General features: G+C 45.2%; 1 protein-coding gene across 2 annotated transcripts in view; it reads left to right on the plus strand.

Annotated features, from left to right (window-relative positions):
* Positions 1–5,664, plus strand: part of LOC142575916 (cytochrome P450 3A16-like) — a 61,037-nt gene extending 55,373 nt beyond the window's left edge. For both annotated transcript variants that reach the window (XM_075685715.1, XM_075685716.1), the window contains 3 exons: positions 584–721; positions 2,674–2,836; positions 5,355–5,664. In XM_075685715.1, the coding sequence (XP_075541830.1) occupies positions 584–721; positions 2,674–2,836; positions 5,355–5,450 (397 nt within the window). In that variant the 3' untranslated portion in view covers positions 5,451–5,664. The remainder of the gene's footprint in view (positions 1–583; positions 722–2,673; positions 2,837–5,354) is intronic.
* The last annotated feature ends 7,722 nt before the right edge of the window (positions 5,665–13,386 follow it).

Consider the following 13,386-nt stretch of genomic DNA (forward strand, 5'->3'; position numbering starts at 1 on the left):
TTTGCATGGAGAAGTATTTTTTTAAGAAGTGCGCAATTTGAGGTTGAAGCTGTGGAATTTCTCGGTAGAATGAATCTGCCACTAGAATAAATACTAGAAAACATTTCGAAACCGCGAAGTTTAAGCTTGAGGTTGAAGAATTTGCTTTAACCTCCTTCTTGAGATGGAGTCGAGGTTAGTGATGAGATGGTTGCTGCATAATCAGGTTAGGTCGCCGCAATGCACGTTGGCTTCATATCGGAAGCACACGCTTTCATGACCTCAGTAAATTTTCTTGGGATTGGTATGCAGCAGCAGTCACCAAGGTGGCTTGCAAACTTCTACTGTCGATGTTTTCGAAAATAATACACGCTTTCCTCTCTCGGGCCACCTCGACTAAGCAAATTTTAGATGTAGAAAAGACAGATGTATTTCCTGTGAGCAACGATAATAGCTAGATTGCTTTCCACAGCTGTATAGAATTGTTCTATCCCACATACAGGCTGCGCGTAATTTTTCTGTATTTACAATCTGTATGAGTCCACTGTATGTTATGGGTCTGATTTTGGGCTTTGCTTCTTTTAACCTCGTACTTTTTATGCAGCCTGACAAGACGCTGCAACCAGGAAACGACGCTGTATGGAATAGATTTCAAGCCGGGAATGTGCATCGAGATACCCTTGACAGGCGTTCACTACAATCCAGAGTTTTACCCAGATCCTTACACTTTCAAACCTGAAAGGTGGGTTCTGCACTTTTCTCTTCTTTTGTTGGTTTCATTTGTTGAGCATGCAGGTGTGACCAGGGCAACGCCAATAGTCTTTTCATTTTTAGCATTACTTTTTTTTTCTTGTTTCTTTTCTTTCGACTACCGTCCCTTCCCTCCTGTGTTTGAAGACAAAGACAATAATGTTAATAATAAGGACGAAACTCGGCCACCTCGTGCTGGTACCACTATAAAGTCGAGCGAGGAGTCCCAATACTTGCCATTTGAAATTGGGCGCTCATTTGATTTGGTTTTCCTTTACTGATAGCTTATACCCAATGCGGGGATTGACTGAACGTCAAGTGGCATCATATAACGCGTTTCTTATTTACAAAAAAAAATTATGTGAATAATCTCAGGAATTGCTACACCACTTCACTAACACTTTGGCTCCGGCACAACTCTTGTATCGTCTCCGGACATTAACGCTGCCCTTCAGACCATAATGTCCGCCTAAGATCCCAGCCAGCCTTCCCTCATTTTGATAAATGTAGCCCGCACTTCCGCCCCTCCTGCGACAAAGGCAGAACCCATGTAACTATTCGGTAATTCTCAGACAGGGCCCTCGGTATAAGATTATAAGATGAGGTCTGTGATAATGATTATTACCATATTTACTCTTGTCTACGCCTGCCTAAATTCTAAGGCGACACCTCAAATATGAATGGTCGGAAAACAAAAAAAAAAGTCAATTACAAAAATCCTTCGCTGAATGGAAGCTGACCAAGATTATAGTGAACAACACAGAGCAACAAAAAAGAAAATTATATCTTATCAGTGCCCAGTGGCAGCCGCGCACATGCTCCTGCTCGCTGACACAACTGTACTGAAAACCGCGTACTCAGTGTCAGCATCTCGCTAATAGCGAACAGAAAAAAGCAAAGGCTGTGCCCGCGCTGCACGCATTAAATGCGGAGAAAATGGCGCACCACTACGGCCGAGCTGTAAGCAGGGAGCGACTGCAGCAGAGGGTACCAGTGGCTACGGCACCGTCTTTGGATGCTGGCGTTAGCGGCGTGCACCACTTATCCGGTGTCGACGGCTCCTAAAGAAATTCTGGAATCCAAGTCGAAGTTTACAAAAGCTTTATATAGATTAATGAGCATGTTTCTAAAGGAGGTATTGGCCTAGACAAAAATAAATTTGGTAGCTACAATGAACAGTATGAAGAACAGAAAGAGCGCTTACAATGTAGTAAGAACTTATTAATAGAACAGTCTTGGAAGAAGTAAAAATTCCTCCACGGCTCCCTAACCTATAACAGTGTTCAAGACAGGAGGCTCCGAATAGAAAAAATACCCAATAAGGGAAAATTTACTCAACGTTGTCGAAACGGTGCGTCCAAAATGTTTTTCCTTAAAGATGAAAAATGTCGATTGAATAAGAAAACGCTAGGCCAGAACGTAGCACTTCTAGCTCCGTAGGTATGCGATAGCATACTCGTGAATTTCATTTTCTTAGATACCTCCAAGTTCGTGAATGGTGTACAAAATGCGTGACCGATGATGCGATCCGACCGCAATCACACTCATGCTTTTTTTGATACCAGAGTCACTCTTTGAAACAGTCGGTGCATGTGTGACGTTTCAGTTTCTTGTATTCGTCCCACGTGACAGCTAGCACTTTCAGACGCTGTGTCAGAGTGCAGTGGCTTCGGGATCAGCCCATATTTTTCGTCAGAGAAACACGATGCCTCCAAAGTGGATAATGTCCACCTATATGACCACCGAATAAAAAAAAATATCAGTGGTCCCAGCGAAGACAAAGTGAATTCGTGGGCGCCATACCTACCTTATGAGGACAAATGTTTAAGGCGGGTATTGTTCAATGTGGTTCTCCTTTTCTGCCCTGCGTCGGAATCGCACTACCAGCCTAACCCCGCAGTAGTTTCTGAATTTTATACTGTTGCATTGTCTTCCGCCGCCCAGATTTTTGCCCGAGAACAAGGACCTGCTGAAGCCGTACACTTTTCTGGCCTTCGGCGCGGGACCCCGAAACTGCATAGGACTGCGTGTGGCCCTCGTTCAGGCCAAGAGCGTCCTCGCCGGTTTACTGAGAGACGTCCGCTTTGAGCGGTGCGCTGACACTCAGGTATGTTCTGCGCGTAGGCAGAAGTAATTGTAAGTCATTACTGCCAAAGTCAGTGATAGCTTCTTTTTTTGTTAAACCTGCCGCATATCGCCTGCCATCGGTGAATCACAAAACCTTATGGACAGATCAGCAGACACACGAAGTAGAAATCTAGCTGCCAGCGAAAATGTCAAATTTTACCACGACGAAGTATATCTTGCGGTAATTAAAGCACCCCAGTTGAAACACCGTAGCAACCACCTGAATCCCTATTATCCTGGCAGCTACTTCAGTGCAATGAATTAGGAAGGAACAGCGCCAACTACGACGATCGCGAGAGGGCGACCGTCGTAGTTGGCGCTGTTCCTTCCTAATTCAAGTATGTGCCATATAGCCCCATTGAATGTTGTCCTGATTCAGTGCAATGGCTATCCACCAAGCGGTCGCGCTCGACGGGGAGGTTCGTACTGCGGATGGGCGATCGCATTTGGCACGCGCAGTCATCACCTCCTTTGCCTTATTGCGTGACGTCATCCGCGCGCCAACCAGTCAGGTTCCTTGCCCTTCTCCTCCGTATTAGCGCTTTCTCTGTGCGCTTGCTGTCTGGCCGTCTTTGCTCTATGGTTTCATAGAGCAAACACGGCCAGACAGCAAGTCATCATGTTGCATATTCGGTGACCCAAGTTGTCTACTGGGCACGACAGTATTGCATGAGACCAGCCGACGCCCAGCGAAAATGTGCGATGTAGCTAAAGAAAGCTATCGCTTTGATTATGCAGATTGCATTCACTGTGGGGGTCGATATTATGCGAATGACTTTGCTGCTAACTGGCTAACCAGCATTGCTTGGAGTTCTGCAAAGCGTTATGAGTCGGATCAATGTATTTGTGTAAGGCGAGCCTTTTTGCGTCTAAAGGCCGTTTCACACGATCAAATTTTCGTCGGACCAGAAGTGCAATTTCAATCGCATGCGACGAAAATCGCAATCGCGCTTGTCGCAGGCCCCTTGCGACGTGCGACTCCCAATTTAGTCAGACGTCGCGGCAACCGCAACCATGATCGCGTTATTCGGCGTCAAAAATAAATCCGCAAGGAAGTAAAAAAAAAACAGGGGAGAAGATCCATCGAAATGGCACCGATAAATATTTTGTGATTTGTTTGGCTATGGTAGGTATTTGGGAAGTTCCGTCTTTCAGGTAAAGAATCCTGAACACTGTAATTAATCGTGCCAAGCTGTGGATTGGCAAATCCGGTACTTACCATCGCTATCGACACGCAAAAAGAGGGAATAAAACATCGTACTCAGTTTTACAGTTTCTCATATACAAGCGTTTGTTCACTCGCTACGTAGCAAATGAAGTTCATTTTCACGTTGGCTCTGGGTACTGATAATTTATGATAGCACGTGGGTCATTTCAAGCCAAGTGTACTCGACATGTCGCACGACAAGCTCAGATTTTGCTTCAACAATATGGCTACTTAGTATTTACCGTCAGTTCAGAGTGATTCCCCTAACTATCTTTGCTGAAAAAAAATTTTCTACTGATGACGTGCTTCCAAAGTTTGCTCATGTACGCCAAACATTCTTTTGCAAAACATTATTATGAAAGTTGTTTTAGCGTCTAACGTTGGACAACTTCGCCCAGTGAACCTACAATTATTCGTCCTCTATATGTAAAAGTGCTTATTTGCAACTTCGGTATAAAGAAGTCCCTTAGCAGTGCCGAGTTTTGAAATAAACTGTACCAAATTGAAATTTTTTATCACAAAAGTACTATTGAATTCTTTATTGTAAATAATTTACTGCATTGTCCAAGGCACCTATATCACACTAAAATTATTTAAGCCCCAATGCGCTTAGAAGTTGCATCAAATAACGTGCCAGGAACCCAAAATTTCGCTTTTGGTCCTGTAATTCATGATTTTCTCGATCAGGTATTTCTCGTAAAGACATGATGATATAAAGTGCGAGGTGGCCTGAGAACGGGCTAACCTCCCTGTCTTTCCGTCTATTCCTTGTTGCACTTCCTCCTCCTCCTCCTCCTGCTTTCTGGCATTCGATTTCGGTCAACATTTTGTTTTTATTTTTGTTTCAAGTGAAATATAATTTTTGAATCTGGCCCCCGCGCCCCGATGCTTCGTCAGTATCATGCGGTGAGGCCACGTACAAATTTGCCCTATACGCTGCAAGGAGCGCGTTCGGGGACTGAGGAAGTATTTCCAAGAAATCTTGGGGCACACTTGGCAAAAGCAAAACTCCTTGCTCGAAACGCGAATAAGTTCTTCTAATCGGCTGAATGCACGTCAGTTCAACCTGTAGTGGAGGCAAGTGGAATCGGCACGGTGCACAATAACGATGGAATAATTGTAAAGGGGATTAGGTGCTATGACACTTTCGGTATTTTCTCTTTCATAAATGCATTTATTAAGGACTTCTGCCTATCTCCCGTGTCATTTACGAACCATCACATGAACAAGTAACCTTTCTTGAAACAAGGTAGCGAAATAGATCACACAAATGTATCTCTCCCTATTTCAGGTTCCCGTGAAGTTTGAACCCAGGCGCCTCCTCTTGGAACCGAACCCAGCAGTGAAGCTGCGTGTCGTTCCGCGTCACTCAATTGTGCGAGCCTAGTGCGACTTCCTTTAGTAAACAAATCTGCTCACAATTCATCTGCCTTCAAGTTTGTCCCTGGCTTGACAACAATTGAATGCCTTTGAGAAACCGGAGGTGTATTTAAATATTGTCAAGAAAAGCAGCAGCTCAAGTCCGTTTGTCGAGCTAACGGGACCTCGTCAACGATTTAGTATGCGCGGTTCCAAATAAAATAATTGGTTATCATGCGGAAGTCGTTCCTGCCGATGTCAAACATAACCAAGTGTAATGAAAGAATAAATACAAACAGGCGAGTCGACACAATAGCCATGACGCCGTAAATAAAGGTAAATCAATGGTAATTATTACTGCTGAAAGTTGTACCGAAAGTCCAATCAATACGATTACAAACTTAATAAAGCTGACCCTACGTCAAATGTCGATTGTATGGAATATGCTCTAGCTCAATGCCCTTAGTCGATAACGTAAACTACATCTCCAGTTATATTAAATTCATTGCAAGATATTGCTTATCTCATTTGGTGCCGCAAAAGATATAAGCAACATAAACACAATCAATTCGTGACGCGTACTGTTATTTCTCTGAAGTCAAGCTTATCGCGAGCGCGGAACAGAAAGCTTTGAAACTCCGACGTTATCTCTTTACTCAGTGCGCAAGTTCGGAGGGAATCCAAGCAGTCGAAGTTGCAATTTAACCTTTTGATGGTCAATCTTTTTGGGCACGTGCAAGCGCCCAGGATCAAAATTTTTATTGCGGATTTAAAATCTTCAGACTGATCTATTTCAACCAACACATTTTTTTAATGAGACCATAAAGTGACAAAAATATTTTCTGCGGGTAAATATGCATTGTTTATTCTTGAATGCAGCTGGGATTGCATAAATACTTATAATACGAACAAAAAAAGGTAGATACACTTAAATCGATTAGACCGAGTTGGCACTTGGTCAGCAGTCTGCACAGGAAGAATCACGGCTGGACTCACTCGCAGCAGAGCAACCGGCACACACGCTGTTTTGAAGTCAGAGTTCCGCGCCGCCACAAAGGTTCCATGGATAGGTGCCATGCCAGTTGCCGGGAGAAACAAAGGTCCCAAGCGACGTGCTAGAGATGAGAAAAAGGATTATGTACAAAACTACACGATCGAGTTTTACAAAAACGGCTCCATCTCTCGGAGCTAACGTCTTCGCACGTCCTAGCCTCTTCTCACAACCGTTCAGATCCGCTTTTTATTGCGTTTATTCCATTCTTTCACTCATGGAGGGAATTCACTGGCTAACCACAAACGCCGAACCGTTCACAATATCCCGCCCCCAACGTCCCACAATTTTTGCCGGACTCCCTGGTCTCCAACGTTGTACTATAGGTGGCAACCACGTGGCAACCTGTGAACCTGCTGTCGACGCCGTTCACAGAGGAGTCCTCGACAATGGTCCGTTTCACCATTTAGTGATCTTTTCGTGACGGTCAGTCTGTCAGGATCGGGAGAGCGGCCTTTACGGTAGTCGGATGGCGGCGTTGTCGTCTTGAAGTGAGCTGTAATTCTTTACGCGTCACCGTCGGCGCCAGGTCCAGTCATAGTTCGGGCGGGTACTCGTCACCTGTCAGCCCTGGGCGCTCGAAAACCCGATGATTCGGAACATAGTTGCTTGTCCGTTAGTCACAGGTTACGCTGATTTAGTGAGTAAGGTACCTGCACGTCGTCGCCGTCGCGCGACCCTCCGACATCGCCGATGCCATAGACAACTAGCTAGCGGTGCACCGTCTGCCAGCGCATAAGACGAGCTGAAAACCGCGGTCCTGCAGCGCCTCGAGCCATCGTAACAGAGTACGCTTCGTTAGCTCCTATCCGAGGAACTCTGCGACCAACAGCCATCAAAACTCTTGCCCCGGATGCGTCAGTTGCTAAGTGACTGCTCCGCAAACGAAAGCCAGCTTTCCAATTTTGCGCGAGCTGTTCTTGCAGCGCCTCCCACTGTCTGCATGCATGGTGATGGTGGGTTCCGACGAGTCTCGATCGGCTAGCTGCACTCGCTGTCCGCATACGCGAGTGCTCCTCTGTAGCACACCTACCTATCGCATTTGCGAGAGTCTCAGAGCCAAGAGACCGGCTCCAGAGTCTGGAGGAAACAGTCGACCGCCTTATACTAGTGCACTGGAGAAGCTCACGACGGGTGGCAACTTTGGCGGCCAACTTCGGCGCAACCATTCGCTTTCACAGTCTCGCAGCCCACCTATAGAGACTCACCACGGCAGTTCTGCTGGTATCACCATCGCTTTTGAGAAAAATCAAGTCTCTGCAACCAGCCCTGTTCGTAGACGGCAAACGCACCGGCCAGTCGATAACGGCGGCATGAGGCATCGGCTCTCGCGCAAGCCGCCTATTCTTCGCAGTCGATCGCATCTCCGGCACCCGCCTCCTCGTCGATACAGGAGCCGAGCTGCCCATCATTCCCGCCACGGCCGAAGATCGCCAATGTGGCAAGTAAATACCCTCGCAGTGAATAACACTGCCACCGCGTCGTATGGACTCCGGCCAATGACGCTAGACATCAGACTCCGGCGCTTGCACAGATGGTTCTTTGTGATCGCCGACGTCAGCTTTGCCAAACTGGGAGCGGACTTCCTCAGCCATTTCAACGTAGATGTCAGTGTTCGCGATCGGCGCCTAAAGGATATATACCGTCACATTCCTTGATGTACTTAGCCTGCAGTCCAAGCTCACCCCATCTGGCATCCGTACGTTTCGGCCAGTCTCAACGTACGACAATTGCTTAGCAACCGCTACTTACAAAGCCCCGAAACTATGTACTGCCCATGAAACACGAGATGACGCATCATATCACCACCAGCGGCCCGCATATCGCCGCGCGGACACGGAGGCTCGCTGGACTGAGGTTGGAAGTCGGTCGCCGTGAGTTGGAACACATGCTTCAACTCGGCGTTATTTGTCCTTCCGCCAGCAATTGGTCTTCACCTCTGCATCTGTTTGCAAAGCAGTACAATGGCGGCTGGCGGCGTCGTGGCGAATATCGAGCTCTGAATTCAGTCAATACTCCGGATCAATATTACTTTTCCCACATACATGACCGGCGCTCGTCAGGCAGGAACCAAGATATAGAGCAAGATCGATTTGATCAGCACGTACCACCAAATTACTGTGAAACCCAGTGACATACCGACGACAGCAATCACTACTCCACTCGGCCCATTTGACTTTATCCGTATGACTTACGGTTTGAAGAATGCGGCGCAAACTTTTCAAAGGTTCATGGACAAGATTACGTGCGAACTCAGGTCCATTTCATCTACCTTTACGATATTTTCGCTGCAAGTCGCACAGACGAAGAGCACGAAGAACACCTTCGCCTTCTATATGAGCGATTGGATGAACGGGCTCTGGTTTTAGCACCACAGAAATGCATTTTCGGAGTTGAAGCCCTAAATTTTATCGGCCGTCGCATTTCGTAACAAGTGTGGGCAATCGAGGACTTCCCCCCTCCAACATCCTTCCGAAAATTGCGCGAGTTTCCGGGGCTCACAAATTTTCACCAAGCGTTTCGTACCATCCTGTGCGAAGTTCTTCAGCCGCTTAACGACCTCGCGACTCCAAAAAACCACCTACGTTCCATTCGTCATCGGGGTACGAACACTCCTTCCAGGAAGCCAAAACGAGGTTGGTGACTGCAATGTTGCTGATTCATCAGTTGCCCAGCGCCGCAACTTGCATTATGGTAGCCGCGTCGACCATGAAAGTGGATGCAGTACAGGAGCGGCATGATGGCACAGACAGGAGGCCACTGGGATTCTTCTCAAGGCGCCTCAAAATCACAGAATCTCGGTACAGCACTTTCCGGAGGGAGATGTTGGCTATCTATTACGCTGTCAAGCATTTCCCTCTTTTCCTTGGCACGACAGTATTGCAGGAGACCAGCAGACGTCCACCCAAAATGCACGAAGTCGCTAAAGAAATCTATAAGAAAACATGCTCCATCTTTTCTTTAGCTTTACCACAGCAAGCACATGCTTCTTCTGCCTTCTCATATCTCGCATTATAGGTGCGTGTTCTCGGGCATCCTGATCTCGCTTCGACAGGTAATGAGCTTCAATTTGAGTTATCATAAATTGTTTCTTTCCTCATTTCGTTTTTTCCTCATAAGTAGTTACTCATGGCAGGTTTCCTTTCCGCTGCCGCGGCCCATGACATTATCTTAGCCTCTCTGAATTTCCGCTTGACGTTGTTTGTTGCTGTGTTGCTCACCATAGATGCCGCATATCGCTGGTAAGCTTCGTGGTTCTTTTCCTCTACTGTGAATCAATGTTATTTCTGTACAAATACCTCAACACCCTACCAGCCCAATTCCTTTCTTCCATATTCCAAAGTCGTTCTTCATAATTAATTTTGCTATGAGCTTCCTTCACTTCAAAACTTGTCCAGCCCATATTTATCTGCAGAGCTTCATTTGTAGTCTTCCCCTAAGCGCCTAATGCTAGGCGTCCCACTGACCTTTGGTTTCTATCGAGTCCTGATTATACCTCTGATTTCAAGCAAGCAACCGCATTTCCAAAAGTAAGTCCTGGAACCATCACACCTTTCCGCATACCCTGGAGCACCTCGTACCTTTTGCATCGTCATAGCGCTCTGTTTCATTATAGCCAAATTTCTATTCCCCTTTACTGTTATCGTTTCTTCCTGTGTTTACAGATATCTGTTGCCTTCATTTATCAATATACCAAAATATTTATATTCTTTTGCGAGAAGTATTTCCTGGCACTGTATTGTCCCTGTCTGTTCGCTGTTTGCCTTGAATACAATAACTCTCGATTTTTACCGCTAAATTTCATACCTAGCTTATCGCCTTCCCGTCCAGACAGAGAAATTAACCAGAAGTCGCGTATCACTTTGCTTGTTAGCTAGCAAAACAATGTCGTTCGCAAAAATAAACCTGGAAGCTGCTGCTCAACTATACTGCACCCGCCTGTTTTCATGAGGGATTAAACCCGATATTACACCTTTCTAGCGCCCTTTCCATACTAACCATTTACATCACAAACAGCAGCGGAGATAAACGGCACTCCTGTCTCAGTTTCTTGTTGATATCAACTTACTCCTCATTCCTTTCCATTCAACGCAAACGGCATTTTCTAGGTAAATCTCTCTCAAAAGCAACATACAATCGTCGCCTAAGTCTTCTCTTTCCAGAGTAACCAACAAAATGTTGCAGTCTACATTGTCATACGCACCTTTAATGTCTAAAAAGGCCGCAAATAACGGTCTCCTTTCTAATATTGATATTTCAATACACTGAGTAAGTACAAACAAGTTATCATCAAAATTCCTACCTATTCTGAAGCCATTGTGAAGTTCTCTCAAAACGCTTGATAAAAACCCTTGAAGCGCGGAGGCGCCACCATCGCCACACGGCAACCTGCTTTCGCTGTGGAATAAAATCAGTCGACTCTCCGTTCTCAACCTGTTAAAACGTGCATTACTTGCCTCCGCTAAACCGAGCTCCCAACATTCGCCTTGAGTAAACGACGAAACGTGAATGGAGCTCCACGGTTGCACGTCTGCCGGTGAAGCAGGCTCCCTTCCGAGGGATCGCCAGGTGCAACAATGCCCATGGCGAAATCTATGTGTTCATGAACGCGCAAGAAAACTCAATGGTTGTGCGCGCGTCGCAAAAATCAAACGAGACAGAAACTTGCAGTAATCCATCGTCCCCTCGCCAACGAGGTTGGTCAGTTTTCTTGAATCTCGGGAAAAGAAACGCAGGCTTGGCAGCATCGTTCCTATGTGACGTCATCGTTTGTATATGCCAGCACGCGCTAGTGAACAGATGTAATCGCAACCCAGTGAGCAATAAACGAGCTAGAATCTGGCGGTGACCCTATTAGAGATTAGAAACGTGATAGAGATCAGTTTTTATTAGCGAAACGAACGGAAACATTTCGCGAAACGAAACCAGTCTTCGTGCAAGCGCCGATGCCCCAGCGATCACTGAAACGCCGGCACTGTGGAAACCAAATCCAGAGACTACGGAACGAAAACAAAAATTCCTTGCATCCACACAGAGTGTCATCACTTGTTGCGCAAGAAAGCGTTGAAAAATAAGCGCATTTTTTCAACCACAGAGACAGCGCTGTAAATATACGGCAACGACTATTGGGGACTTGTTCGCGCCGCGATATTTACGTCTTTGACCTTCAAGCTAGGATTAATTACTTGAAAAATGCGTTACAGAAGTTTCGGAGGTACTTTGTCGGGTACTAAACCTTCAGTACGCGGCATACTTGCACATGGTAGCATTTTCAGTAATCCAGCCTTTCATTTCTGAGGAATTAAATAATTTTTTAGATCAGTGTTCATTCCAGATACTCATTTACAGACATGCGAAATGCCGATAACGTACAGCTAAAATCAAGCTTCGGTTGTCATGGAAGTCATCATGACATTACTGCTGAAGCTGGAGACTAAATAGTCACTAGATCCTCCCATGATCCCAAATGAGCTTCTGAAGAGTTACTGTGATTGCGTGTACAAGTTTGTTGTCCAACCCTTTATCCTGTCTTTGCGTCAGGGCCCGTCCATGCGACTGGCTTCTAGCCAGAGTCATACTGATTTTTAAAGCTGGAGTCAAACTAGATGCAGGAAACTATCGTCTGATTCAATCACGTGTGCAGTCTGTAAAGTCTTGGAACGTATTATTCGAACGCAAATAGTCGAAGATACGAAAAGTAGTGGTATTTTTCTTCATTTTAATCAGCGCGGTTTCACGAAGTGTGCCTCGACGTTAATACTACTATTTGAAACGTTGTATTATTGCACTTCAGAAATCAATCTAGTGGACAAATAGATACCGTGTCAGTCGATTTTATGAAATTATTTGACAAGTTATGCCACAAAATTAATTTGCATAAGATGCTTGCCCTCGGGATTGACCTTGAAATTATTAGGAGGGTTGAAGCCTGCTTACACAACAGGCAACAGTTCGTTGGGCTATCAAAAGAGCGCTTTCTTACTTCCTACATTTCTTCCGGAGTTCCACAAGGATCGGTATTGCACTCCATCTTATTTCTAATATATGTTAATTATACACCACTCAATGTCCCCCCTCCCATTGAAGTTAGGCTGCTTTCCGATCATTCCTTTCTTTCTTCTTTTTGCTGGGCAAAAAATGTTTTCGACCAAGTCCTGTTGAACGAATCCCTGATAACTCTTGAAAAGTGGTGTCACGACTCTGTTATGAAAATTAATCCAGAACAGCGTGCATTAGCATCACAAACAAAAAGCACCTTCAAGTTATAACTTGAAGGTGCTTTTTTGAAGGTATTGAGATTGAAGGTATTTAGATTAAACATACTGCTCAATTGAAGTATCTTGGTGTAACAATCCCTATCTAAATTGGACTAAGCACATAAAAAGCATTACTCGATCCACTCGAAAGAAACTTGGTCCTTAAAACGCAAAATAGGATACCACACCTGATGCCAAGAGTATGGCGTATAAAACAATTGTTCGACCTACTCTGAGGTATGCTGGTATTTTATGGGACTCACCATAGCAAAAAAACACCGAAATATATTTCAAGAACTTCAGAAATTAGCCATCTGATTCATTTTTTTGTTTAAAGTTATATGACAACAAACGATCGGTAACATAGATAACAACGATTCAAAGGGCTGGTCTTCAGTTATTGGCTACCTGAAGAAAGCACGCTCGAAGTCCTTTCATTTGCTTCACAATAATAAACTTGGGGCATCACGGAGAATATTTGTAACCCCCTGGTCGATCTTGATCTTGAGCAAGTGCCAACCATGTGAATGTTGTTTGGCCTTGTACGCGCGGAGCCGAAGTACTTAAATACGCATTTTTGCCGCGAACTATAGTTGAATAAAAGAGTCTTGATCCATGTGTGTTTGTGAAATGCAATTTTTTTTTTTACACATTTT

This window comes from Dermacentor variabilis, chromosome 3 (assembly GCF_050947875.1).
Source record: "Dermacentor variabilis isolate Ectoservices chromosome 3, ASM5094787v1, whole genome shotgun sequence".
In the NCBI taxonomy this organism is placed as follows: domain Eukaryota; kingdom Metazoa; phylum Arthropoda; class Arachnida; order Ixodida; family Ixodidae; genus Dermacentor; species Dermacentor variabilis.